The sequence below is a fragment of the Motacilla alba genome, chromosome 2 (genome assembly GCF_015832195.1).
Source record: "Motacilla alba alba isolate MOTALB_02 chromosome 2, Motacilla_alba_V1.0_pri, whole genome shotgun sequence".
NCBI lineage: Eukaryota > Metazoa > Chordata > Aves > Passeriformes > Motacillidae > Motacilla > Motacilla alba.
Window position 1 is genome coordinate 38,546,795 of NC_052017.1, and position 24,715 is coordinate 38,571,509.

The 24,715-nt window shown below is 39.1% G+C and overlaps 1 protein-coding gene across 10 annotated transcripts in view; it reads left to right on the plus strand.

Annotated features, from left to right (window-relative positions):
- The window catches only part of RARB (retinoic acid receptor beta), a 319,525-nt gene that overhangs the window by 241,176 nt on the left and 53,634 nt on the right, over positions 1 to 24,715 (plus strand). For 6 of the 10 annotated variants that reach the window (XM_038128356.1, XM_038128360.1, XM_038128358.1 and 3 more), the window contains one exon: positions 12,389 to 12,537. In XM_038128356.1, the coding sequence (XP_037984284.1) occupies positions 12,389 to 12,537 (149 nt within the window). Of the gene's footprint in view, positions 1 to 12,388; positions 12,538 to 12,558; positions 17,413 to 24,715 lie in introns of those variants that run through there. The other 4 variants (XM_038128359.1, XM_038128361.1, XM_038128363.1 and 1 more) reach the window with 2 other exon arrangements.

Consider the following 24,715-nt stretch of genomic DNA (forward strand, 5'->3'; position numbering starts at 1 on the left):
GTCCCAGGGTGAGGTCGTCAGAAGTGAGTTTTCCCAGAGAGCATCCCTTGAGCTCATAGGCTACACTTTTTTAAAAATTACTGGTTTTATAGGTTGTCATCTTCGGATGACAAACTTGTGTCTGGTGGATAAAGTATGGGAAAGGAACCAAGAAGATTTTCCAAAATTTCTGACAAGTCTGTGTAATGAAAAGCAAAACAGGATCAGACCTTAGAATGGGAATTAATAGAAAACATATTGAACTTTGTGGAAAGCTTGCCTAGTTTATATTACAGTTTGGGGCAACTCTGTGCAGCTGTGCAGTTGTCAGACTTGTGCAAATACTAAGAAATTGAAAGCAGTGTTTTCTAACCAGCAACCCTCCACTGCTGATTTTACTAATTCCTTAAAATGGCTGCTCTGCCTTGTCATAGTGACTCAGTGCCACAGGTTGGAGGTTTTCTGGACCTTCAAGTGAAATGGGTAGTCTTACAGACAGTTTCACAGCTATCTACATTTTTAATAGCCTTGGTGTGTTGGCAGTAATACTTTGCTGTGTCTTCAGAATCCTTTGGTTATTGGCAGAGGCACTAAAGAAGTCCTTCAGAAAGTTTGGGAAGATTGCATTGAATGAACTGTGACAATTGGAAAAGCACTTGTAAATATTAGCCTAATTTCTCAGAAAATAATGGCCCAAATCTCTCAAACATGGCAGAAAAAAGGGTATGTTTTATGAAACATAATTATATGCGTATTGTAGTAGTAGGTATTCATAATGTAAACATTTAAAAATTATTAGAGCACAGTAACCAGAGATCTTCAGGATTTTAACCTCATAGGAAGAAAGTAACTTCACTTTTTCAGAGTATGTTTTGCCTTAAGTTTCTTGGGGCATCAGCTACTAGGACTGAATGTTGCTTTTTCAGTTCTTTGGAAACAGAGTACTTTCTTTTTGTCATATTCTCTATAAAATATGGCTGACATTTTTCCTGTTAGCAAGGCAGAGATATTGCAGTCAGTTGTGAGTAGCTTATCTGGGAAAAAAAAAAAAAGAATCACTGTTGAAGGTAGGTATTGAATAAGAAAGACCAGGTGACTGGGAAATACTGTTAGCACATATGTGTTTTCCTGAAGTACAGTGTGTGCATATCTTTTCACTTCTGAGTGAGAATAGTAATGACAGACAACATACAGGTAAAATTATGAGCATTCTTCATTCCAGTGGTTTAACAGGAAAATCTACTGCATGTAGAGAATAGGAAAACAGAATATTGGGAAATGTGCCCTGCAGTCACGGATCTTGTCTCCAGGCTCTTGTGAATGTCTTATTTTATTGATCTTAGATCTTCTAGGCAGAATGTGGAAGTGTGCTCTGAGCCACAATCAAGAGAACTGCTACCAGTTGGCTCTGGGACACCACGCTCCTTCCCAGATTCCAGCTTTTGCTCGATGTGTGTGAGAGGGGCAGAGGGATGTTTGCCATGTTAACTGCACTGATGGTAAATTATAAGTAAAAAAAAAACAAACCCAGATCAAAATATTTTATAAACTCAGTGTCAAGATGCTGTGAATTACAAGGAAAGGAAATTTGTTAGTGTCTTGGTTTTCATGTTACCTTCCCCACTGTGTTACCATTTTTAGTCTGGCGGGTACTAATGCAATTTAAAAATACTGAAATTCCACTCAGGTGAGCATTACAGCTTGGTAAACTCTATATTTCATTTGTTCTCTCAAAAGATAGTGACAAAGTTCTTCAATATTCATAAACTGGAATTATTTACATTAGCATCAGACATGTTGGGGGTAGCTGCTCTTAGTACTGCACTGTCCTAGTCTGGCAGGCTGAGGGGATGAAGGAGGATAGAGTACATCCTTGTTTTGGTCTCAGATGTTGCAAATGTACGTGTGCTGTAGGATGTTAGAAAGGTCAAGTTTTGGTCTGACTGTCCTATTTGCAGATAAGCTCAAGTGATGAAAGCCATATTTTTCCTGTTATTGTGTCATGTCTAAATGGAAATAATGGATTGTTTTAATTATACCCCCACAGAGCAGCGACGTGGGTGCAATTAGGCTAGTGTAAGGAATAATCTTAACGCTTGGGAAAGTGAGCTACATGGATGTAAAACATACATGTACAAGCAAGCTCAGAGGTTCACTGCAGTGAGGCTGGGATGTAGGAGACATGTACTGGAATATCTGTCTGGTTTGAGAAGCTACCCTTGCTCCTCCCAGTCTACACTCTGCCCTGTCCTCTTGCAGCAGGCTGCTGCTGAACAGCAGCAGGAAACTCATGGCTCCATTTCATGGCCTGAGCCTTGCCAGCTTCAGCAAATGGCCCTGGGTTGCAGGGGCATGGGTGGGAAGCTGGAAGTGTGCTCCTCCCCACTCTGCCAGAGTGTTGGTAACCTCTGGGAAAGGGCCAAAGGGTGGCTGCCAGGGGTGTGCTGGCTCAGCCGGTTTCATCCCAGCTTCGTTGTGCTGTGAAACCTTACTTGATAAGGAGTCATACCTCTGGGTGGCATAATGCCAAACAAAGGTCTGCAGCGGGGGCCCGAGAGTGAGATCCCGAGCAAGGAGATGTAAAGCTTCACAGTTGTCCATGCCTTGTAAAAAAGGCGAGTGCTGTGTGATGGGGCTGTCAAAGAAAAATAAGCAATTAGACATCCTTTTCAAAGGAAATCAAAACTTAGAATTAGCAAAGCAATAAAAGCCTTCTAAAGTGAAAGCTGGAAACAATACATTTTTAATAAAATGGGCAGTTACTCTAATTGCTGAACCCCTACTGTTCAATTTCTTTTAGTGCCCTTATTCATTAAATTCAGCATACTTACACTTATTATTTACAGATGTATGCGTTTTAACTTGTTTATAGAAACCATGCCTTGCAGAAAGCTGTGGATGGTATAATACTAATTTGTGTTTATTGCTGCCTATAATATGCAATTTTAAAAACAATTAAAGATAGCGGTGGAGCTCATCATTGGAACCAACCTCCAACTGCCCATGAAAAGTAAAATATTAGCACCATGTGCTGCCTTTAAAGGTTATAGGCCGTTTGTAGTGAGTTGATAACATACCCATTAATGAAGAATTTACCTGTTCTTAAGGATTTTAAGCTCAGCAGTCTAGTTTCTAGATAATGTTCTAATGTATCCCATTTAAACGTATGTGATGGAGTTCATAATTGCCCTTGTAAATGGGTATAGAAAGGAGGGTATATAAATCAATTAGGGATATCCAGCAGTGTGGCTGTAATACAAATTAATTGTAATTATAAGCATTTTAACTGCTACTCTACTAACTTGAAGTAGTTTTGATCACTGAATTGGCTCTTGTTGAGTCAGTCTATTAATTTTAAGATTTGAAAACTCTTTAAGATCAAAATGTTCTGAACTAATGGTCCTAAAATCTGAGAAATGAAATGATATATAAAATATTACACAGCAAGTCAGTTTTATGGCATTTCCAAAGAGAGCACAATAGTTTTATTTTGTCCATGTGGTACTGAACAACTGTGTAATAGTATTACATGATTAAAGATATTAAACCACTCCTTTTCTTGCTGGATTCAAGCCACAGCAAAAAGTCATGATCAACAGTGTTATAAGATATGTTAAATACACAGAAAATAAAAAATTTATTTGGCAGACATAGTAATACCAGAAACTAATACCAACTTGGATAAGAGGTGAGTTCGGAAGAATAAAATCATTCCTTTAGAATAATACTCTGAATTATTCTGTTTCAATGCTTGAAAAGACTTAAAAATAAAAATCCTCAAAACACTATAAAACATTTAATAACTATAAATGGAGACTTTATGACTTACTAAAATATCTGGATGTGTGTAGAGATTATAGCAACTCTTTCATTGCCCTTGCAATTTTCATTTCTTACTGATGATACTGGATCTGAGTTTTCTCCCATTTATGTTTACAAGAGTCTTTTTTTCGAATTAGTGGAGTAGCAACACCATAGAACGTAGCTGAAAAAAAGTATCAGACCCCTTTTATTTTTAAGTGTTTCTTTCCTTACAGTAGGCCTTTTCTTAAAATTTTTGATCCTGTAGGGAAAGCACTGAATTTGTTACACCACATTTGTATCAATAGGCCACAGAAATAGGCTTCTTTTTCATAAAGAATAAGAGGTCAGGGTTCTCACCTTCTCTACATTTGTGTCTCTTCTTTGCCTATGCCACTTTATTCCACATAAAGATCTGACCATAGGAATTCACAGGTAAAGCAGCCAGGGTGTGAATTGTAAGAAAATTTCATTTTCAAAGGAAAATCTAACTTCATGCAGATGATGGCACAATTATGTATTTTTTTTAAGGAAGATCCTATTTTTCAGTTTTGCAGTAATGCAGAATTTTCACTTGAGACTGATGTGGTTTTGCATGGTAGTGGACAGGCAGAAAATCACCGACCTGAAAAAACCACAGAGCTAGCATCTTTCGGATGTTTTTCTTCAGTTTTCCATACGATTTATTTTTTTCATTTAACATGTTTTCTTTTTCATTTCGAAGGTAGGCTCCTAATACAAAGTGAAGAGCTGCTGCCCTGTAAACTCTGCCTGCCAAACCCTGCGGCCATGCTGTCTCTACTCTTACTTTCACCCTGGCTCACTCATGGTGTCTGCCTGGCCATTTATTTAGTGAAAGACGCTCCTGTTCTCAGTTACTAGCACGTCATTAAGTCTCGCTGCCTTGAGAGTAACACAGGTATAACCAGATGCAGTTCTTGGCCCTGATATAATTAATCCTGACAAGCTTTCTGCTTTCCACGTTTGCTCAGGTGTAAATACATCTCTCTGGCTATACGGACACATAAACCCAAATGTAGAACTGCTTTGCTGACATAACTGTTAAAAAAAAAATTAGCCTGAAAAGCAGTATAATTTTCTTTGAAAAGGTGATGTTAGTTATACATACTACCTCAGGGTTTAGTGGAGCTGGTGAAACCTATGGAGCAGATGCAAAAAATTGCAAACCTATGGAGCAGATGCAGCCTCCTGTTGTCCTTTACTGCTAAGTGTAGTAAATATGTGTGTAGAGAATGTACTTGCCAAAAGTTGTGGCTCTGCTGGGAGAAGTACCAAAAATGGTTGCAGTGACGACTCCCTCTATGTACCTGTGGGACAAAGCAAAAAGATACAGCAGTTTCAGACAAAGGTTTTTTAGGGTGTTTTCTTTCAGAAATACCTGACTGTCTGTCGGTGATTTTCAGGTCATACGTACTTAATTTATAAGACTAATCTGCTAGATTTAGACTTAACATCTTGGTGGTATGTGAGGCTTGGACAATACAGTCAAGAGCAGAGGATTTTTTGTCAGTGCACAGTTGCTGCCTTCAGGAGAGTATTCAGGATTTCTCTCAGGCAAGTCCGTTCCCTGCTAGGGCATTCCTGTGTAATTGTGTAGATGATGGTAGTCTTACAGAAAGCTGATTCTCAGCTGGCTGCGGAGATCAGAAAATGAAGGAAAGGTTTTATCATCTCTCCCGAGTTCCCTGCTGGCAGCAGCAGTGGCTCTTGGAGGCCGCAGGCACCCAGCCCTGTCCTGTCTCACAGTGGGCAGGTGAGTGGGGTTCACATGCAGACTTGGGGGTGCTTCAGAGCCCCTGCAATAGAGGGGCCAAGCACAGACTTAACTGCAAAGAATTCAAAGCAGAATTCCCTGCTTTGTCATGTATCCCATGTGAAACCTAGGGCAAGACATGTAAGGCTGTATTTTGAGGACACTGCTTAGTGCCGTAGACAGCTTAAAAAAAAAATCCCAGTTGGGTACTGCTTGCATTTTTTTAGGAATTTATGATGCAAGCAAATAAAGCTCTTTCACTGTCAGTGCTTCTGTTTCCTGTCTGTAAAGTAAGAATAGCTCTTCTCTTATCTCACTTAGGTGTTACAAAGGTAAAAATACAAATGCACATGGATTATTCATGTAGTGGAGTGGCAGGGACCACGCTTGTAGATCAGATAAGCAGAAGAGAGAAGGATCTTTCACATTGCTAAATATGGTGGAACCAGAAGTAGTGCTGGTGTTGCTGTGTGGCCAGGGACAGCGGGGCCGAAAGAGAGTCACTCAGGGAATCTGTGCAGGAATGTCACTCTGGACGATGTGCTGGCAGGTGGAGCTCCTTATTAAATGCTAGCATAAAATCAGGTGACTAAATTGCCATGTTTAACTAATAGATTGATAAAGAGGCCAAATTGTGTCATAACAGAAAAGTGTGTTACAAAAGAACCTCTACTGTTCAATGGGCAACTGATAAGAGTTTATTTGTGACAATAATAAAATCTGTGAAGAAGTTAGCTGCTAAGTAACAGAAATTATATTATGAGAGTAGAACAGAAAAATAACCAGAAGATAGATGCTGTTGTCATTTGACTTAGAGCAAAAAAATCTGGGTAGCTCTGCTATGCTGGTAGTAGGATACTAAACTGTTTCTTGGCCCTGATCACCTGGTATGAATACAGGTTTCAAAGGGCTATACTGTTGTATGGCCAAGATCAGTATCCACTGACTCCAGTGACTTCTGTTACATGACTCTGCTGGTTAGCATTACAGATTTGCAATTGAAACTTGGCAATTTTGTTGATGAAAGGCATGAAGGAATATGACGCAGCTCTCTCTCTCCCCTAGTTCTAAACTGGAAAAGATGCAGCAAACGGTGTAAACACTTTTTTTTCTGTCAGTTGACAAATGCAACTTGATGTATACACAGCGAGGCATTTGTTGAATATGAAACATTTTTTTTTCAAATCATACTTTAAATTTAGTCTGTGCTTTAACATTGAAATGCTTCAGTAGTTAAAATGAAAGCGCTCTAAGGACCTGCTTTGCAAGTAACGTCTCCCCTCAAGGCTGTGGAGGCCTTTCAGGGTTCATTTTTTCAAATATCTTTTGACTTGGCAGGATCATGATCATTACCATTATTTGAATTGGAGTATCACTGGAAAGTCCTGCAGCGCCAGTTACTGTACAGCACATTCTGAGGCCCTGCCCAAAATAGTGCACTGTCTAAATGCACGAGATGCAGAAGGGTAGGGGAAGAAAATACTGTCCTGATGGTATGTCTGGCTGCAGTGGGGCAATGGCTAAATTTGTACTTGGAACTTCATTAGGGTGAGGATATCAGAGCAGAGAGTGTGCTTCACTCATTGCTTCGTGTACTCCGAGGCGAGGGCAGAGTTCAGCAGGACCCGTCTTCTCCCAGATGCCTCGGGACAGAAGCCAGCTGTCCCTATCGCTCTTTAGCTGACAAGAGTTGTAGCAGCAAAAGTACTTCAGCTTTAGAGAACTCCTGCCAGCTCGGCTGCGCCTATCGGGACTTGCACCTTGTCTGAGATAGTTTTGGCAGCAGCAGCCTGTGCCCTTTGCATGGCCCTTAAAGTGCCCTGGGTCTGAGACTCCTTTTAGGTGACCTTGCATAAAGTTTTGTCCATTAGTCCGGTCCTTGCAGAGCGGGCTTCTGAGCTCTGTAACCTTTACCTCTTTCTAGTTCTGTTGTTATTTTAATCATACTGTATGAATCCTGAGCAGCGCATAGTGGAAACCTGTTAGATACTCTATTAGCTTTTAAAGTAACAGAAAAGGATAGTTTTTGATTGGGCACCCTCAAAAAGAAACAAGGTCACGGAGTTTCATCTTCTGATGTCCCTGTTGAAAGGAGAATGCCCCTTTTCAGACTAAATGCAAGCCAGTAGACTTTAGAGGGTTTCTTTGGCTTTCTTCCAGAATACCACTCTTTTTTTAAGGTCAGTCTGGTAGAGATGCATGACTTGATTAAAATTAGTGCTTCAGAAATTGTAACCAAGAATTAAAATAGAATAAATATATTTAACATCATTGCTTTAAGGCAGATGTGTGCAGATACAAAGACATAAATATAAAATAAACCCTCAAATGTGGAAAACAAAGTTTCTTAGGTACTTCTGAAAATCCTGGTAATAATATCTCAATCTGCAGTTTTTGTGAGTTTTAATCCAGGTATGTTGTAATAAAAAGCATTCCTTCTTGAACTTCGATGCATACCCAGCTCTATAAGGAAAGATTTTTGACTGTGGTAATTTGTTCTGTGTTGATTAACATTTGCACATGGCTTCCTCTGAGCCTTTTCCTCGGTTCTCCTGCCCTCAGCCCACTCCACCTCTGTGCATCCACCCCAGGGGAAAAACAAGATCCAGCACAGCAAGTGCCAGTACTGAAGTAGTAGCAGAACTTCTTTGCTTTGTGCTTTTTTTCTTTGCAAGGGAGAAAATGGTAGTCTTCCCACAAGGGGAGACTTTGTTTTCCTCTTTCTGTTGTCTGTGATCCCCACCTGTTGTATATATGGTAAAAATATCTGGGACTTACAACCCAGCAACAGTACGCAGCTAGAGTCATGTGTGACCGGGTCAAACACACACTCGCTGGAGGGTCATGGCCAGGTTACTAAGTCAAGGCTGGCAAGTCTCCACGATAATGTTTTCTTTCTCTCTCACTTTTTTTTTTTCCTTCTCCCCTTGTCTGTCTTCCAAACAAGAGTTTAAAAAAACCCAAACCCTCATAACAATGCAAACTATTTAAGCATGACAAATTCAAAGAAGTTTTTTATTAAAAAAAATAAATGGGGGGGGGGCTAAGTCAGTGATATTTTGGATTTAATTTTATAGTATAGTTTTATGTGGCACATGAAAGAGAGAAATTTGTATTGAAACAATTGAGACCCACTTTCCCAGTTCCTGGCTCTTTCCTGGAAGATGATTAAAAGCAGACTTTTTTTTTCCAGACGAGACATAAAAATTAAATGATCTACAGTATATAGTTATTTTTTCAAATGTTTGGAGGCTTATAAATAACTTCTACAATGAAATGCACACATACAAGCAGCAGAGAATCTGGTTCTAATTACTTGTACTTTAGTTGAACTTTGGCGTTTCCTTTGACTTTCTGCCTAATGTATGTGAGCTGAGTGCCTTGCACTCCTGCAGTGAATTCACAAAAAAAAAAAAAAAAGAAAAGAAAAGGCAAAAAATCCAGACTCTTGTTGGTGCCAACAAAAATGAGGGTTAACAGAATGTTTTGACCAAATGCAACACTTTGCTATTCACCCTAATTAGCTGAAATTGCAGCTTCCCACCAGGGACCCTGAGCTCAGTATTCAAAATTCCCTTGAGGCTATCCAGGAAATGCCATTTGCTTTACAACTTCTTATTCTTTTAAAACTCAACTGTCCAAAGTGTGCATTAACATGCAAGCTTAATAATCTAAGCTTCTAGGAGAACATGAGGCATTTTGCAGTGCCTGCCTGCTTCTTGTTGGTCTCAAAATAAAATACCTTCTCCATCTGTCAACACGGTTTAGCTGGCAGTAAATTAGCTCTCAGAAAGCACGCTGTGCTTTTAAAGATCTTATCTGCTACTTTATCTAACCTTTAGAAAAATTTCAGACATCTTAGGAATTGTGAAGTGACCGATTGTTTGAGAGTCCCTGTGTGCTTAAGCTGCATTCAGGTGTTGGGTGACAGCACCGAGGCTCTGTTGTCTCAGGTGAGTAGGGATCCTGAAGTGTCACATCCCATAGGACAAGAAAGCAGGGCAAGGAAAGAAGCTGCATTTTTAATTTCTTTTTTTTCCCCCCCTTGAATTCTTCCTGAAGTTGTAGGACTGCTTTAAAAATGCTTCTTCTGGAAAAGTAAACTGTCCACCCCACATCCTTTCTTTTTTTCCTTTTTGCTTGTGTAGACATGTATAGAAGAAAGCAGCTTCTGCTGTCATGCATCCATTAGCTGTCAACATGTTGCAAAAATAACACTTTATACCTGCTGAGCATGGGTTGCTACAGATGCCTGCGCAGGCCTTCTGCCCAGGCACTGCATACTTTTTTCAAATAAAGAATTACAAAAGCTAAATCCAAGGAAGAATAGTAAATCGGAAACTGGAGTAAGAGTCAAGCATGGCTTGAACCCAGGTTCAAGCTTCTCCAGAAAACTGCACACCTTGCCTGTGATCAAAAGTGCATGTTCCCAAACTGGGTTTTATTATACAAAAGTACACCAACAAGACCCCCACCCGCCCAAAAAAAAAAAAAAAAAAACCACCAAAAAACCAAATAAAACCACCCCAAAGCTACCAACCAAAAAAAAAACCCAAAAAACCAAATTCTCTAGACAGTTGTTCAGCTAATGCAAGTATTATTTTTAGTAGATTAAGTCCTTTTAGTGGCACATGTATATAGGTGTTTTAGAGAGGATCTTCTGATTTCCATTGGCTCCTTCCTTATCGTATACCTTTTCAAATTGTCTTGAAAAATATTCTCTAGCAGTACCTTCAACACTTCACTTCCCGACTGTGTTGTGTATTTATGAACTGAGTTGGTTGCATAATCTCTTCTGGATATCACAAGCTCCTGTTGTTTCTACAGTGTTTGACAGACCTCTCTGGTGTACAATACTGTTTGTGGTTGGAACACTACTATTGGATGCTGGTGCTTGTTTAGGATGAGTTGATGAATAAACAGAAGTGTGTCAGTATTATTCCTGAAAGGCTGCTTTCCCCAAACTGAAATCACAGAAGGATTGCAGGAGAGCAGTTGTTTTATTGAATGACACAACCTTGTTTTTCCATGGGGAGCCTAAAAACTGCCTTTTAGGTGGACTGGGAGAGTTGAATGAGCTAATACAAAACACATTGGAGTTTTAAAGCTAAAATTTTATCATTCCATAGACTTATTGGAAGCCACCATAATTCATGTACGAGCATGAAATAAGGCAAGGAATGTTTGGGGCTTCTCAAGGGCATTTGATGAATCTAGCTTTAATTTAGAAGTACTAATAGATTATTGATTCAAGCAGGGTGGCTGTGCAGAGATCAATAACAGAGTACTCTCTATCTCTCTTAAATACCAAAAATTACTGTTGAAAAGAAATGATCATTCTCATTTCAGTTTTCATTAAGAAAAAGCTTCATTAAAATTTTCTTGGTGCAGTAGGAACACATAGATGCTTGCCAAGTTCAGTTTATTTAATACTGAAAAAAGTTCTGGACATTGTCTTAATGTCACAATTTATGGAGCCATGTTATTTTACTTATTTTAGTTTTCTGTTTTTTCACAGCCTCCTTATCATTAGATGTATAAATAAATTGCAAAGGTATTTCCTTGCTTAGATCAGACCCTTTAATACTGTACTCTAGCATTTATTTTCTTCTCATGAAGTGTCTGTCCTTGAAGTTGATACTAGCTTAACCCAAGGAAAAAAGGCAGAAAGGGGCCCTTCTCTCACAAATAAGCAGAGGTTGCCTCACGTGCTGTGATGCCCTCTGTGAATTCGACAACACATGGGTTGACAATGAATCATGAGTTTAATACAAATGTATCATCGTTGTAATCTGAAAAATATCATGTACAGTAAATCTTGTCTAAGATTTTTCCATTGAGTAATATTCTTTAGGGCCTGCTGTTAGGACTCTGGAGATTTAGCTCTGCTGATAGTGCCTAATATTTCTGGCTAGATCTGAGTTCACGGATCCTGTCATTCCTGTATATCTGTTGAAAAGTTAGAGGGATTTATCTGAGAAGCAGCAGACGGCCAGGTGAAACATGAAAATGTATTGCACATCCACAATAAACGTGAGGAATGATGACAGCATATCACAGAAAACTAATGCAGATGTTTTGGAAAGATGTAGTTCACATGTCTTATCTTGCATCGTAGAGCTTTCATGTCCTTTCCCCGAAAGGGGTTACTGGCTTTTCAACAGGCTCAAAACAAATGACCATCTAGAAATATTAAGGCAATAAAGGGATGTAGGGGTCATAATATATAAGTAGCTTTTTCTCAGCGAGGTTTCCTCGATATACAGGTCCTAAGGTAGGGAAGGAAGTGTTGCTGGGTTGTGCTAGTTTTACAGATTTTAAAAAAATAAAAAGGACAACTTGTTTAGGTGATTTTCACTTCAGGTCTCTCTCTCTCTCTCTCTTCACACTCTTTACATGTATCCTGATATGTGCTGCTAGGTCAGAATTGCATACTGACCTAGAAAAAGGCAAGATATTAAAAAACTCTCCCATGATGAGGTACCAATCACAGTTTCCCTTTAAAGGCTAATGTACAACCTGCACACGTGGATGCTATACAATTCAATAGGCTAAAACTAGAACATGAGCTCAAAGTTGTTCTTTTTGGGAGTCGGGCAAGATTCATGCCCTACATCTAAATTATTGGGTACTTTAAAATACAATTTTGAGGCTGTAGGATATAGTCCTGTCATTATTTGCCTTGCTTAGCTCCCTTTAAATTTCACTAGGAAAGACAAATTAATGTTTATTATGGAAATAAAGGTATGGGCCAGTTTGATACTTACAGTATGGTTATATATAGTAATTTATTCAAAACTATTATGAATAATTCAATTTTTTTTTCTTTTGTAGCAGTTGAAACTCAGAGCACCAGTTCTGAGGAACTTGTTCCGAGCCCTCCTTCACCACTTCCACCCCCTCGTGTTTACAAGCCCTGTTTTGTTTGTCAAGACAAGTCATCCGGATATCACTATGGTGTCAGTGCTTGTGAGGGATGTAAGGTGAGTGCCATCATCTCCCTTTCCTTTTATAGGGCTGCATTTCATCTTAGGAGAAGGATAAAGCAACCCAGTTTGGTGTGACTTGATTGTCTTCAAAGACAGCTGTAACTTTCTTGCATGAATTAATTCTGATTCATGACTAAAGACAAGTAAATTACCATCATTCTTGGAATTAATTCCCTTCGTAACTTCTGCCAAATATGTCTTTCAGGGACTTCCTTAACTATTGACTCGCATGAGAATGTGGTCATAGATGTAGACATGATCAAAGAATAAATGGAAAACATTTTGAGATTCTTCATTGTACATCTGTAGGTCAGATATTCCCTGAGATCTCACGTGGCCCTTGGCTGCTCTTGGCCTTTTTATGTGTACTTCTACCTCACTGTACTCAGGGGGTGGAATTTGGGAACAGGATCTGATCATCTGGAAATTTTTGGTGTAGTCTCTAGCTATGTAATAATCCCAAATCAGTTTGAGAATTTGAGGATTAGCAGGTTTGTATTTGCAAAATTTAATTTGTCAGCTTCACTGCTGGTGCATCTGCCACCTGCTTTCCACTGCTGTGATTGTCAGAGCATGAATTGATGGCTGTCCACAGGATGCAGTAATAAAGCACACCACTCAAAAGTAGAAAGTACCTGAAGACACCCAGCAGAGAATAAATGTTAGCTACACCTTCTTTGTGTGGCAGTTATTGGAGGTGTGCACACAGTGTGCACTATCATGCATGCAAGGAAGAAGGTGGGAAAGGATGATATCATAGGGCAGATGCTCTCACAGATAAATTTGTTAGCATACCCTAGTGCAATGATCTTTCTTAACAGTTAAAGAAAAGACCTATGATTTTCATCCTTTAGCTTAAAATAGATGTGTTGTGTTTAGTACAGTACTAATGCATGCTGAAAATGTGACAGGTGCTATAGCCATATAAATAAAGTTCTTAGAATAAATTAAGAAAAAGCATTTTGCTGGTTTATTTTTGTGAAATGATATACTTTTCAGATAGTGTGCAGTTAGCCATTTTTACTTTATCCTTTGAACCTTCAACTTCTTCCATTCTAGTGGCCTTTTTTGCCTACATAAAATACCATAGTCCTGGGTTTGTCATTAGACAAAATACTAAAGTATTGAAATCTGGTTTCCCCCTATTTTATAACTGTAGATTCTGAATTAGCGAAAGTAATTTCTTAATCTCACCTCAGTTTTAGAACCTCTTTCTGGTAGTGAGGTATTTCTTGGATGTCTTGTCTGTATTTTTTTTTCTTTTAGATATCACAGAACTATCAAAATTTAACTGTTTGTTAAGAATAATTATGGAAAGAATATGCTGTAGCTGATTTCCTTAAGTAGGAAATCTCATCATACTCAGACGCTAACATGCAAATGCTGGTAGTGTAACTTGCTCACCCACATTACCTCTAAGCACAGACATAATTGCAGACCGTGGCAGAAAGGTCACATGTCCCTAAGAGTTCATTCTTTTCAAAAAATATGCAAATATACACTGTAGGACTTTCGCTGGCTTACTGCAAAGCATTTTCATAAATAATTAAAGCAAGATCTCACTTGTCAAAATACATGAGGAAATCCATCTTGTAATGTGTTAGCCATTATTCAACAAGAACAGAAATATTATCTTCACTTATTTGCTGATTTGCAAGATGGGGTAATTCAGCACTTAATGATAGCTGCTATAAAAGAAGAAGAAAAAATGATTAGTTACACAAAGCCTGTCAGTCTTATGAGAAATCATAAGATTCCAAAGTAGTAACTTGGCTGCTTAAGACTGGTAATATTTGGGTTTGTTGATGTTAGCACTGCAACAGGTTGGACTAAGGTTTTATGGAATCTCTTCCATGGATTGAACCAAATTCCTTTACGAATGCTAGAAAAAGGCAAGAACATGATGTGGCTGCTGAATCAACCACGGGTCCCTTTGGTGGACAGTCAGGTGCTACATTTGCTATTGAAAGTTGTCTGAGCTGGATGTCAGCAGAGAGCAGACTGCAACACCAGAGGCCACCTCAGAAACCTGTGTTGCCAGTTTCCACACTTTCTCTAAAGAATGTTATCCTTTTCTCTTGAGCCCTTTTTGACTGCTTGGTTTATTTTTCTTTTCCCTCATCTTTACACTTGCTTGCATACTGTCATCAGTTGTTGGTCCTGTACCTCAAGAAAACTACCACCTTGAACTTCTGATTTGTATCCATACAGCCTTCTGCCTGTTCTCAAGTCTGCTTTCCCCCTCTGTTCTCAATATCAGTTCTTCGTGCACCTCTTTTCTTTGTAGCTTTCTTCATAGAAAAAATAGCCAGTTGCTTTGCAAGTTTCAGTAAGCACTGAGAACTGACCACTGCTGCTTGAGGAAGCCTTTTCTCCTGTGGATCTCTGCCTTTCAGTTGATTAACCTAAGTTTATTAGAGAGCCTGTGTTTCACCGAAGGCTTCTGCTTGGTATGGAGCTGCAGCTTCATGCTGATTCTCTGGTAAATCAAGGGAGCAATAATAATAAGGAAGAATTTGTGTTACAGCATTTTGTGTAGTTAGGAAACTCAAATTCATTACCCCTTTACCTTGGAGACACATCTCCATGCAATTTCAAAGAGCTGTTTTCTTCAAGATTTGTCACTGAAGCTTACCAGCATATTCAGAAGCTGTTGGGATGAGGAGAGGCAATCTCATTCCATAAGAAGTTAGACTAAATTATCAGCCAATCCCTTTCTTTCTCTTTTCATCTGACTGTGTTGCTATTTTCTCCTTTTTCACTTCTATTTTCCCTTCTTCTTTCTTCATCAAATTTGCAATCTCCCTTCTGTGATGTTAAATCTTAAATTCATTCATTTTTCCTCCTGCATTTGCACCTTCCTCTGCTCTGAGGTTCTGAGGTTCTTCTCTCAAGATTTTTTTCTTTTTTCCTTTCTGACTCATTTACCTTTCACTTTGAACTCCTGGCAGTCTTGTTTCCCAAGGGAAACACAAATGGAAAACTCTGCTCACATCCTATTTACCTAATTAGGACCCTGATCTTTTATTTCTCTGTGCTGGCTTTCCATTGGTTTTCTTCTAGTTTTCTCTCTGTTTCCTTCTCTTTTGCCTTTCTCTTTTGAGCTCCAGTGAAGCTGCTGCCACAGTGATCATTATTAGTCATCATCTAATGCAAGGAACAGTTTTCTGTCCTCCAGGTTTTGGGTTGATGGCTGCCTTTGATTCACCAGGCTTTCTTTTTCCTGGCTTTCAGGGCTCTTTTCTTACTGACTTCAATATCTCCTTAAATGGCTCTTTATCCACTTCCTGATGCCATTGCCCAAGGTTCAGTTCTTTGGTTTTCTATTTAGAAAAGCATGGTTTACTGACCTCTTTTTGTGGTAAACCAATGGGGGATGTCACACCAATATTCTGCTTATAATAGGTGTACTTTTAATTGAGATCCTTCCATCCAGGAGCCCTTGGAGAGCTGTGGATGGTGACTATGACCTTTTGATGTTCAATTTGGGAATCACTGTGCTGTAAATTTTATCTTCCCTCAACTGCCACCAACCCTTGGATAATTTCCAAAGTACTCCTCTCTCTGACTTCTCCCCTCCCATCTTTCCCTGGTGTGTCATCTTGCTCACCTCTCTGCTACCTTGGACACAGAGTTCATGAAGACAGAACTTTCCACCCTCTCTTTGTGTCATCACCAACTATAATGTCAGTTCTTTCAGACCAGTTCTTTCAGACATCCTGCCATGATGACATCATTTCTGATCTGCAGTATTCTATTTTACCCTACCTATTGTCATTTTTCCTCCAGAATCTGAGAATCTGGCTTCAGCTGCCTTAATTGTCAAACCATTGCTGTGGTTTTCTCACATGGGATTGGTGCTTTCTCCTGTCCTTCCTTCCTCTTTTCCCACTCACTGTCATCCTTGGTTCTTATTTTTCCAGGTACCTCAGAACAACCTCCTTACCTCCTTTGCCAAATACTTTTGTGACCTTGCTGTCTTATTCATTACTGGAGTCTTCAGTACTGTGATATAGTAGGAAGACTACTCTGTGGCTTGTCATGACAGACTAATCATTTAGGGTTTTAGAGGATGGAGTATTTCATAAGAGGCACTTGTGAACCACAGTGAGAATTTCAAAGTGGTTAAAAAAAAAAAACCCAAAACATGCTTCTGTGCTTATTTCTGGGTTTTATACAAAACACAGATGTGTGTGTGCCTCATACCTGGTGATTGGCTTTCTGTATGTGTTTGAGTTTCAAAATCAAACTGATCTTCACAGTGTATGTGTATTTTGTAAGAAAAATTCCATAGACATTCCATCTTTTTATGTGTAAAAGTTAGTATTGTACATTGACAATATTCAGCTTATTTACAGCTTTTCCATTTTGTAAATTGCATGGCATCTCAGAGGTGGGTTTTGCAATCTACTTATGTTGTTTTATGACCTCAGTTATAGACTTGTGAGATTTTTCTCTTTTTTTCCCCCCCAGTCTCTGGGTGTTGCTAGACAGCACGCAAACAAATTCCATTGAAAATGAGCAATTTGGATTTATCCAGCTAGTGCAAGTGGTTATAGGGCTGACTGTCACCAAACGCTCAGCTCTTTGGTCCTGACTTCAGTCGTCATTGTGGCCGGGTTTGCAGAAAGGGGGACTAAGAGTAGTGGGCTGGATTCCCCACACAATGCCATCATTGTGCGGGTGAGGAGGAGAAGCTGGTGTTCTGGCAGCTTCAGCTCTCTCTGAAAGCCTTGTCTCTTGTTCTGGGCATTTAAAAGACAGCATTCCTCTGCTGACAGTCCTGCCTGGATTACTGGCTTGAATTCGGTGGGCAGCAAAGATGCCTAGAGCAGTTTCATGGGAGAAGACAGCGCAGCATATAAGAGGGTAGGTTTACGGTCCAGCAGTTTTGTCTGAATGATGAAGATGCCTCTCTGCCTGTTATTGATGCCAACAGACAAAAATGTAGATAAATCTGCTTCAATACTGAGTGATCCCAAGTTGGCTTTTATCATAAAATAAGGATAGCTTTTCTTCCATCAGAGTTTTCTCATAGAATCACATCTAATGTGGGATCATTAAATTAAAAGGGTAGCCACATTTAATACATTTTCAAGGGTCTTCAGCTCTGAAAATATGTCTGTTTGTTTGACATATTCCTGACTCAAATACATATTTTTATTATGGAAAAGACTTGAAGCAGTATGAAAAAATAGGCTTTGATATAAACCTTGACATTCAGGTCTGTAATTTTGTAGGACTGACTCCCCTAAAAAGGCAAAATACACACAGGGGAAAAAATAGAGAAAATGAAACCGTTTTTGCTTCATTCAAATTTGTTGTTAAGCTTAGGAGAAAAGCTGTCATTTTGTTACAGTTTTAATTTAATCACTTGCAGATGCAGTGTGAGGCAGTCCCACCACTCAACTTGAGGCCCAAAATTACTTGCCTACCTTTGAAGGCTGGGCTTTCTGTAGTCTATTAAGAGAGAGAGAAGCTCTTCTGATTGCTGATTCAAAGCATCTAAACCAGACCTACTCTGGGTCACCCCCTAGAGTTGCCTGTCCCCATGAGCCTTTGGGTTAGGTGCCCAAGCACAACTGTGTTAATGTTCTTGGATATGATGTTCCATATGATTATGTTCCTCTGGATGCTGAGGGGCTTGGGGTTTCCCTGTTGCAGGCCATGAATCCTTGATCAGCATTGGTACAACTGGTTTACAAAATGCTACACAGAGAGAGAGAGAGAGGGAGGAACTGGCTTTCATTTTATTTGCTTGTTTGAAATTTGATGGCAAGAATGTTATTTCCACCATAAATGATATAATGATTCTATGATGTTATGCTTTGGTCTGCAAGAAATGTTACTGAGAGAACCTAAAATATTTTATGGATTGTTATAAAAAAGTTCCCTTTATGGAACAGTGTCCTTGGGGACAGATGCCTTTTCCTTTTAATAATGTCTCTTACATCATGTGTGAACAGATTTGCATTTTCTTAGGCAGTTCTGGGGTTGTGGAGGGATCTTAAGCAGCAGTTCTTTTTGATAACACCACCCTTGCACATGTTAGCTTCTAGCTATAATATAATTGTTTAAGCCTATATTTATGCCTCTTTACGGGGAATTAAGGATCCAGACGTAGAATTTTCTCATCTATTTAGCAGTAAAAAATAAAAGCGCACTTCATAAAGCTAGCTAACTAACATTCCATGTATTTGTTTGGTTTTGTTTTCTTGGCATGTTTTAATCACCTACAACTGAAACAGAAAGTAAGAAATGTAAACTTGAAACTATGTGCGCTGTATGATTTGCATCAGGGAAAGAAGTAACATTGTTTGCAGCAACGCAGTGGGAAAAGCTTCTGTTGGTTCAAAGAAAAATATAGATCAGCTTGAATGATCAAGCTGTATTCGTCTCCATTTAGGCTGTGTTAGCGACAGTGCCAGCGGTAGAGATGCGTGCTGTCATCCATGCACAGCTATGAAAAATTCCCCAAATCACAGAAAATTGCTCCTAGTTTCAGTTAAATCAACAATACTTTTTAGAAGGTGAAAAATGTATTTTGAAATACATTTCTGCATACTATTAATATAATCTGATCTTAAACTATGAGCACTTTGTAGCATAGCAACATTCCAAGCCATTCATTTGCAGAAAGCAGTGCCATATGCAGAAAGACACTAAATGAGTTGCAACTGCTTTAAATGTAGTATACTGAAACCCTGGAAATTTTATTCATTTTGTGGTATCAGAGGAGACCTGATTGTTTTAATGCCATCCTTGAAATTTTAGCTTTTCAAATAACAAACCCAGGAAGGTCAGGTGCCCTGTGAAAAAGGTGGTATTTATTTTAGTAAATTCTTAATTATTTTTTGTTTTGTTTTTGTTTGTTTGTTTGGAAGATAAAACTTTTGACAGATCCTGAATTAATTTTAAAAGATGGGAAGAATGTATTAGTTGGAAGCACTCTGAGAGCAAGCAAACGTGATGAAATAAGTGGGATCGGGAAGAAAAAAAAAATTTACCAGGTTTATTAAAATCTCTGTCTGGGTTGTGTGAATGCCATAAATGAAGAAATAAAATTACTTGCTCACCACAAAAGGTAGCAAAAATGTAAATTGTTTTGTGTGCCAAATATGCTTTCCAGTTCTTTGGACCCAGGTTGTGGGTTACAGCTCAGCTTACTCCCCTGTGCTGGGCTTCTGGAGCAGACATGGACAAAGAGCAGCAGTGTCTCCATGAGGGTACAGCACCTACATCCATGGCTAATCTTCCTCTTACCCTGCCCCTTGTTATAAACCAGAGGTTCATCTAAAACTCTGAGAATAGTTGGTTTTTTACTAATTACTGTAATTTTTTCTGGCAACCATGCTGATGCTATAAAAGCACAGAAATTACCCCAAACTGACTTTCTAACTGTGCTAACCCTGCTGCTCCACTTATTTGTGAGCATAAGGGCTGATGTCCTGTGGAAACAGGAACTGGAAAGTACTCTCTTATTTTCCATGAACTGTCACATAACAATGTATAATTGTTTGGCTTAAATCTTGCACACTCCATTCTCTCATAAAATTCCTGATACCATCAGTGAAGGCTTTCTCAAAAAAGAATAGCAATATCTGACTCTTGATCTCTGGTGTGTTGGTGGCCAGCCACGTTTTGGGGCACAGCTTTGCCATGATGTGTACCTGGAAGATTTCTGGTAGCAAGTGATGTTCCTCCTGCAGGCAGTCATCTCCTGTGGACAGTTTGGGTACAACTGTCCCATTTCAGAAGCTAGAATGAGATAGCTGAGGTAGATGTGGACTTTCCCATTGTATGCCAGCAAGCCATTTGCAAGAGCATTTCCTAATATAAATGTAGCCTTCATGCCTGCTGACCTTGCATATCTTTTCAGTCTTTGGCCACTAACTAGTCCATAACAATTATGGTTTTTTCGTTGTTGTTGTTGTTAATAATAAACTAAAATTGTTGAGTCTTACTCTTTTGGCAGTGTCTATGCCTTTCCCTATCTGGGAATATACACTGTAAAAAGAAGAAGCTTCAAATTTATATGTTTATGTACATGATGTTGCTGGAGTTGAATCATGATTTCTCTCACCACAGTGGATGGTAAAGAGTCCTTGTAGATGTAGTTGTCACATTTCCATCCAGCTTTCACCTGCCCATAGCTGATACGGCTTATTAGCAAATGGCTGAGAGAGCTCGGGCTCACACTGGATCAGTAATGTGTGTGTGTGGTTTACAACACCTTCAGCAGAATTAAGTACATTATATCCATGTGTAAAAGTGCTGTCTATGCAAATCACACCATGAGGTACGACCAGAGACGCCAGAAGCAGGCAGGCTGCAATTCAGGCTAGCACGCTTGCCTGCTGAGAAGTCCCCTGGTTTGCATGCAGGGAATGTGGAGTGTGTTTTTATTTTCTTGTCACTAGGTTCTAATGGGTTTTACTTTTTCAATTTTCTTCACTAGAAAGAAGGAAAAACCTTTTATTTTGTTCTCATCTTGTCAATCAATTTCATACCTCTCCGTTAGTTTAGGGACCACATGTGGCCTTTAATTATAGTTGTAGAGTACAGGCTGTTCTCTGCACACTCCACAAATTGTACAAGTGTAGGAAAAACTGCAGCTTTCCACCATATTTAACACAATATTTAGTAATATGATCTTTAAAAGTATTGTTTGCAGATGTAATCCAGCAAATAAGAAAATAGGGATATCAGAGCAAACGTCTCAGAAATTAAATACTGTGAGATTTTCTGATAACAGTACTAGCCTATTTTTTTATACTATGCCATATTTATGCAATTACAAATGTATAAAATTACAATGAACTAGCTTTCATTTTCTTAACTCTGGAACTTTAAAAAAAATCTGGTTAACGAGAACTTGATAGAGAATGATATACAACTGACTTGTTGAATGTAGATTTAGGATAGCTTGCTGCACCCCATAAGAAAGTGCACTGTTTTTCCTTTTGGAAAAAAAAAAATAGAATAGCTTGCCAACAGTAGTTCTGGCTGTGTGATTTTGGTGCTGGTGAGATGATTGAGGTCACTGCTTTTCTTGCTCTAGGCATCTTTTCAAATTGTAGTTTGATTTTTTCTTAGCAAGTACTTAAAGACTTTCTGATTGACACATCATAGAGAAGTAAATCCAAAATTAAGGGGTTTCATAATGGTAGAAAAAAGAATAAATAATTATCTTACTCTCTTCACATTTATTAAGTAAATATTCAGGTGCTCTTTGCTTGCTACAATTTTGGAATTTACTTTGACTGATACACCTATATATATTTTCTGGTTATTGTGAACCATCACCCCATTTGTAAATGGTCAGCCTCCCAGTTTTCAGAAATACTTTGGCCTTGGAAAGTAGCCTTCCATCGCCATCTGCACTTGCTGACTGACCTGATAATGGAAACAGAGGTTCTTTCTAATCCCGAATGAAGTGTTCCTTTGAGAAAATTTCCTAGAGGGGTATTTGCTTTAGATTCTTCTGGAAATTGAGTGCAATTGAATTTGCACCATGGATCCCAGAGCTGGTCTTCAGATTTGTGGAGCTGGTCTTTGTCTGTGATGTAGCAGAAAAGACAACTGGATGTAATTTTCCAAGATTTAGTATTTCCAATGAAGTCAGCTTTAGAGATTCTTTATCCAATTTGTTTATTATATACATTCTTCTTTTTCTTCACCCTGTAAAACAAAACAAATGCCTTACAAAAAAAATTCTTTCACTTTTAAGTACCCATTCAAAAGAGTAGAAAAAGACAAAACTGAGATTACAGCCTATCTTTCCCTCTTTGTATCTAGATTGTTCCGTGATCTTGAAATATGGATACCTTGTCTCCTGAGAATCGTGTAAATTATATACATGTTGTATCCTTCTTCCTTATTATTCTTATTAACAGTCCACAGGCTTGGAGCCCTGTGCACTTGTGATAAATATATATGCAAATTCATTCTTATGATTTCAAAGGAACTTCCCAAATACAGGGAACGGCTATAGGTGTGACACTTGTGCTTCTCAGTACTCCAGTTATGAAAACTTGTAGTGTTAAAGAAGTCATGCACCCAATTCTGTAATTGGTACTTTTGGTATGTTGGCATGGAAACCATTAAAATGGTGTACTGCTGCAGCTGGTTTGCCAAATATTCAGAGTCCCTACTCATAAATTGTTCTTCCTTTTGATAATAAGCAGGAGCCCCCACAATTTCCACAGCTCAACTCAGGAGACAGCTGAGAAGTAGAAAAACATTTTTGTACATAAAGTCCCTTATGATTTCATGTGGCCATGCTTAAAATTTCTCATTTAATATATTTCAGTGGGAAAAGTTACTATGCAATAAAAACCGGATCATAATACAGTATTTTAGAGGGGAAAAGTATATTGTTTCTGGATCCCCTGTCTAGAATAATGGGTGCATAAATTATAAGGTGAGACACAGTTATAAGTAGTGCCAAAAATGTAGATTTGGTTGGCTGTAAATGCAGTCAGTGATTTCACTCCAGCTATTCAGCTGCCAGAGGGGAGAGCCAGCAGCCCCCAGCCAGTGCATGTGAGTAGGGTCTGCCATTGCCTGGTGTCAGGCAAACTGATCAAATGCTTATGAAGCAAGTTTGTTCTCATTTTAGAGTCTCTTTAAAAGCGACAATTTAATGGGACCCATTACTGTCAGCTGTGGCCAGTTCCCTCTCCCTCCTCCCAGGCGCTTAACAGAGGAAGCAGAGATTTATAGCCATGGTGTAACCACTCCAATGGGCTACTGTTCACTCCTCCTGCAAGTCCTCGCTGGCTGCTCTCCAGATGAATCTTCCAAACAGGAGAGAGGTCTTCCCTGTCTCTGGAGTGCTTGCCTTGCTTGGAGCCCTGTGCACCTGTGATAAACATATATATATGCAAATTATTAGGTCCTTGTTTCAGCGGGTGCTGTGATCCTTACATGCTTTCTGCTGGTCCAAAAGAGTGGCAGTGCTCCAGATTTAGCAATATATAAGCAGAGCAACCCATCATTTTTTTAATGAATAAGCACAACCATTTTCCATTTTTTACCTTTTTTTTTTTTTTTTTGTATCAGAGGATCAAGGCATTTCAGAGATGCTGCTGCAAATGATCTTGCCCAGTCCACATTTATCAATACTAATGGACAGTGGTTGTTACATGTACAGAAACAAAAGTGAAAACTACATCTTTTTATTTAAAGGAAAGAAAAGGTAGTGTTAGATGAACAGAAGAGATGTAAGCACAGCATCTAGGAACCAAATGGATGAACTAACTAAAAAGACCTTTCATCTCACCCTAAATCCATGTGATTTTCGTAAACTGAAAGAATGATCATCTTGTGATTATATGAGCTCTGTGTTTGAATCTGACCATTGATTGAAGTCTGGCAGGGGAGGCAGAAAACAGGAAAACATCTTGCTAAGATTTTCCTGTGTTAGATTAATCAGCTCCAGTTCATTCACTCATCTCTGAAAGGTCATGTTTTCTCATCATCTAAGTTGCCCAGTCTGTGACTCTCCCTTGATTCCCTACAGCTTGGCTGAATGATCCACTGGGCAAGGCGGGTGCAGCACTGCCTTTGTCCTGTGATGCTTTTTCAACATCTCACTGTGATCTGTTGGGGTTTGCAACAAGATGCATCTCTCTGATTAGTGTTACCCTAAAAGTCTTTATTGCTTAGAGGAACTCGTCAGTTGATTCCTCTGTCTCTGTTTCTGCAGTTGCTAATCCCTCACACTGGCACAGACTGCATTTAATCCACCTTTCTCAGCCTGCTTTCTATGTTGTCCAGACCGTTTTGACCGTGGGTGCTCTGACTGTGTACGGAAACTGGGCAGGGGGATATGGCCACTATCTCACTCGTAAAAATGGTGGGTTTTCCAAGCTGGTCCAGCTCCAACCCATCCCTCTGCTGTCGCCTTTGGTAATGAGTTTCAGCTGCAGTGTGGAAAGGTAATTTTCCTTGACTACTGCCAGTACTAGAGAGCCAGACTTGCATATTTCTGGGTGTTTACTTGAACTCTGTTTTCTAGTCTCCAAGCATCCAAGTTTCACTAAACTCTAGGCTTTAGAGGATTGTAGTGGATAGTTCTATATTAGCAGAGTTTCTTTGTTGCCGAACACAGGGGAATGAGAGTGCAGCATAAAGTAGTAAGTACAAGATATTACTTGCCAGATTTCAA